Source organism: Diaphorina citri, unplaced genomic scaffold (genome assembly GCF_000475195.1).
Source record: "Diaphorina citri unplaced genomic scaffold, Diaci psyllid genome assembly version 1.1 scaffold2, whole genome shotgun sequence".
Lineage (NCBI taxonomy): Eukaryota > Metazoa > Arthropoda > Insecta > Hemiptera > Psyllidae > Diaphorina > Diaphorina citri.
This window is the reverse complement of record NW_007377441.1, coordinates 473236-477322: the sequence shown is the minus strand read 5'-3', so window position 1 is coordinate 477322 and position 4087 is coordinate 473236. Positions and strand designations below refer to the sequence as shown.

General features: G+C 40.0%; 1 protein-coding gene across 1 annotated transcript; it reads right to left on the bottom strand.

The window, feature by feature from the left end:
- Positions 1 to 43: 43 nt before the first annotated feature.
- LOC103511743 lies at positions 44 to 1579 on the bottom strand. Its single transcript, XM_026823655.1, has 3 exons — positions 1055 to 1579; positions 585 to 931; positions 44 to 53 (listed from the first exon to the last, which is right to left on the bottom strand). Exons 1-3 carry the CDS (start codon positions 1340 to 1342, stop codon positions 44 to 46), a joined length of 645 nt encoding a protein of 214 aa, XP_026679456.1. The 5' UTR covers positions 1343 to 1579.
- Between the last annotated feature and the right edge of the window lie 2508 nt (positions 1580 to 4087).

Here is a 4087-nt window from a genome sequence, read left to right as displayed (position 1 = left end):
GGACACAGCTTTAGATTTCGATATCATTAAAATGGCGAACCTGTTAATAAAGCCTGGAAGTGTAAAATCAGCAGTACACATTCTTAGTAAATCTAAAAAAAATCAGCCTTCGATTGAAATTACATTAATAGGAACATTGTTTCAAAACTGTATAATGCGTAAGCTTTGAAACTGCACATTGCTCGACAGCATTTTAATTCGAGTTTACTCTGCAACTAAAAGAGGTAGATAAATCTTATCCCCCAAAACCACAGGTTTGAAGTTTGGAGGTCCCGAGTTCAAACGCGGGATGCACCCTGTTTGAAGCATCCTGTGAAGCCTATTGAATACCTATAACTACTTTAAATCAGTACCGCCGCGCCGAGTGGCAGTATTACAACAGTAAAAACTAAAATATAGTTGATAAAGTCATAAGGAGGAGGCTCTTACTAATGCTCTGGTATCTGAAGAAATTGTGAAGAGAGTCTCAACTTTTACTACGAACTGTCTTAATGGCAAAGCTCCCAAAACATGGCCTACTCCATTTCGCGCACCGAATTGGGAAAGTAAACCAAGATCTAACAGAAGTTTATTAAAAAAAATACCTGATCTTTGTGTTGGCCAGCACGTTTTTTCTCGAACCATGCTCGGCAATTGAGGTGTCATTTTCTATTTGAGACAATATGGATACGGCGAGAGAGACTTCTCCAAGGAGTGTAGCGGAATTAGAGCTGCGAAGGAACAGTGGTAGTTCGCGAAGGAACAGTGGTAGTTCGCGGAGGAACAGTGGTAGTTCGCGAAGGAACAGTGGTAGTTTGCGAAGGAACAGTGGTAGTTCGCGAAGGAACAGTGGTAGTTCGCGGAGGAACAGTGGTAGTTCGCGAAGGAACAGTGCTAGTTCGCGGGGGAACAGTAGTAGTTCGCGAAGGGACAGTGGTAGTTCGCGAAGGAACAGTGGTAGTGGCATTCGGCACTTTGTGCTCAGGTTTTTTCTTCCAAACCTTATTGAAACAATCTGGGTGGTACACATCAAGACGTGTGTTATATTCCGATAAAACGGTTCTGTTCAATGGACCAGTGGTAGTTTGCGAAGGAACAGTGGTAGTTCGCGAAGGAACAGTGGTAGTTCGCGGAGGAACAGTGGTAGTTCGCGGAGGAACAGTGGTAGTTCGTGAAGGAACAGTGGTAGTTCGCGAAGGAACAGTAGTAGTTTGCGGAGGGACAGTGGTAGTTCGCGAAGGGACAGTGGTAGTTCGCGAAGGAACAGTGGTAGTTCGCGGAGGAACAGTGGTAGTGGCATTCGGCACTTTGTGCTCAGGTTTTTTCTTCCAAAACTTATTGTAACAATCTGGGTGGTACACATCAAGACGTGTGTTATATTCCGATAAAACGGTTCTATTCAATGGACTCCGCCATGCCCACAAACCGAGATTGCCCAAGTTGTTGAACTGTCCACAGCCAAAAGACCAAACGCCCCAAGCCTTTCCATTACAAAACCACGTCTGATACAGAACTGGAGTGGGGTCCCAACCATCGTACAATAGTGGGTACAGAAAGTCTGTTTCTTGTATGTCCAACCGCTGGACAACAACTGAGAACCTTGAAACAGAGGGTAGACAAGCGTTAGATTAGTCTGGCTGGGGGACTTTAAACTGGGAAGATACCAGTCTTAAATAACCCTTGCTAAAGAAAGTCTGTTTCTTGTATGTCCAACCGCTGGACAACAACTGAGAACCTTGAAACAGAGGGTAGACAAGCGTTAGATTAGTCTGGCTGGAGGACTTTAAACGGGGAAGATACCAGTCTTAAATAACCCTTGCTAAAAGAGTGTAGCGGAATTAGAGCACATATTAGGAGTCTACCGACTTCACATATGTAGCCCTCTTCAGCCCTCCTCGAGACCTTTGAGGGAGAGAAAAATGTTTGTCCTGCAGCAATAGCCGAAGAGGCTTTGACCAAAACTCAAGAGCAAGAACTGTGTTCAAAGAGGATATACGTACGTGGAAAGCATGTATCAAGGAATAGTTCCCCCCAAAATAGAGCTGAGAAAAAAATACGCGATAACCAAATTTCTGTTGAAAGAACAGCCGATATTGCTGCCCAAAAAAGCGTCAAAGTGGACCGATTTTATTAGCTAAATCCCCCATAATCGAGTGCAGGCTGCAAGACCATACAAGAACGTCTGTTGCATTGGGGAAGCGACAGAAACACATTTCGATTCTAGTGACCAAAGGAACCTTCCGTGCACCTAGGGGACATTTGGACCAAATAGGCTCTAATAGAAGCTGCTTGTATAGGTTGGAGATAATATTCAATAGATAACGATGTAGAGATAATGGAGTTAATGTGGTACAGCCAGGGGTGACATTACGGGCTCGAATCTCTGGGTTGTTACGTGTAGTTTTGCTATATTAAGTAGATCTTCGTTCATAAAAAAAGCCAACTTCAAACCACCTCAGAAAACCGGTGTTCAATGTTCGGATTCAGCGTCCTCCAAACCCCTAGAAAAAGCAAAAATATGCTTGCAAACTCACAGGCTTCTAAAATTGCTTTTGTATACTTAACTTTATCTTCAGTAAACCTATAGACTTTGTAGACGAGAAATGAGGTCTTTTTCTTCTAGTTGAAAGAGGCTTTTAATATTGTCATTAATTCATTCCATCCCTTTTCTTTTTGCCTTGGTTGAAGGATGCGTTTTTTCTGGATGGTATAGGATCCTAAGTCAGAGAGTCTGGAGAGTCAACTGAATGCTCCAGGACACCCACCACGGTATCCTTAGTTCGCCCCTGACTGGAGAGCACATACTCGCACATAATTCTCGTCTCCGCGGTTATATATTACTAATGACCAATTATTTATTTGACTCTCTGCCCGTTGGTACAGTGATACCACTTTTGATAATGTTCGCTCCATTGGTCAATACTCGCACATAATTCTCGTCTCCGCGGTTATATATTACTAATGACCAATTATTTATTTGACTCTCTGCCCGTTGGTACAGTGATACCATTTTTGATAATGTTCGCTCCATTGGTCAACTAGCTTGTAATAAAATGTCCTTTGGTTCATCTTGATAAATCACTTATCTGCTCAAATCTGCACGAGCTCATAATATTCGTCATAAAATATGTAGCATTTTTGATTCAATTATTAGAGAAGTAAAATGTCTGATGACAGCAGATAAGAGGCGCGATTATGAAAATAATAAAAAATTCGACCATTCCTTCGAATGGGTTTAAAGCTTCAATAGTATTTCTTTTTGCTTTCATAAATTTTTTATTGCTTCTTGAAATTTGCATTTTTGTGGATGAAAAGAAGACGAAAATTCTAGTTTATGGTTTATGGATTTATGTATACGAGCTCGAAGTATTTGTTAGGACCAAACGTTCTCAAATTTATTAAATTAGATAGGTATTATTTATGTTCAAAAATAGTTTTCGATTGATTTTTCAAGAGTTACCAACATTACGGTGGATAAAGTAACTAGATAGCTATCTAATGGATCAAAATATGAAAGAATGTGCATATTTAAATCGATCTAATAAAATGAAGTGCATAAAAGAGGTAGGTACCTAAACCTACCTAATGGAAAATATCATTTTTTGGATAGAAATGAAAAAAAAAAAAAAAAAAAAAAAATGGTCACTTTGATTAGACATTTTGATTAAGATCTCTAAAATATTTCTGCTTTTGAGTGTATCACCAAACGTTCAAATAATTTCTGTACTTATCAAAATACAGAGATAAGGACTCGTAAATAAAATAATAAACTGTAAGAAGATTATTTAAATTGAAAATTTTGAACTCTACCAACGTTTCCATTATTTGAACTCTGTGAAGTTGTGTCCACACATTGTCGATGTTGTTGATCGCCGAGGTGAGGACGTGCATCTATGTTTTGTCGAGGCAGTATACGGTTTCAGTCGATGTCGATCGACAGCGTCGACAATGTGTGGACACAGCTTCAACTGTATTAGATACTTCCGAATTCTATCTGCTGTATTATGGAAAAGAATCCTAATCATGACGATATGAACAAGACATCGAACATTTCTTCAATCTTATTATTGGTTGAGGTAAGTACCCACTTCTAATTACCTTTGTCTTT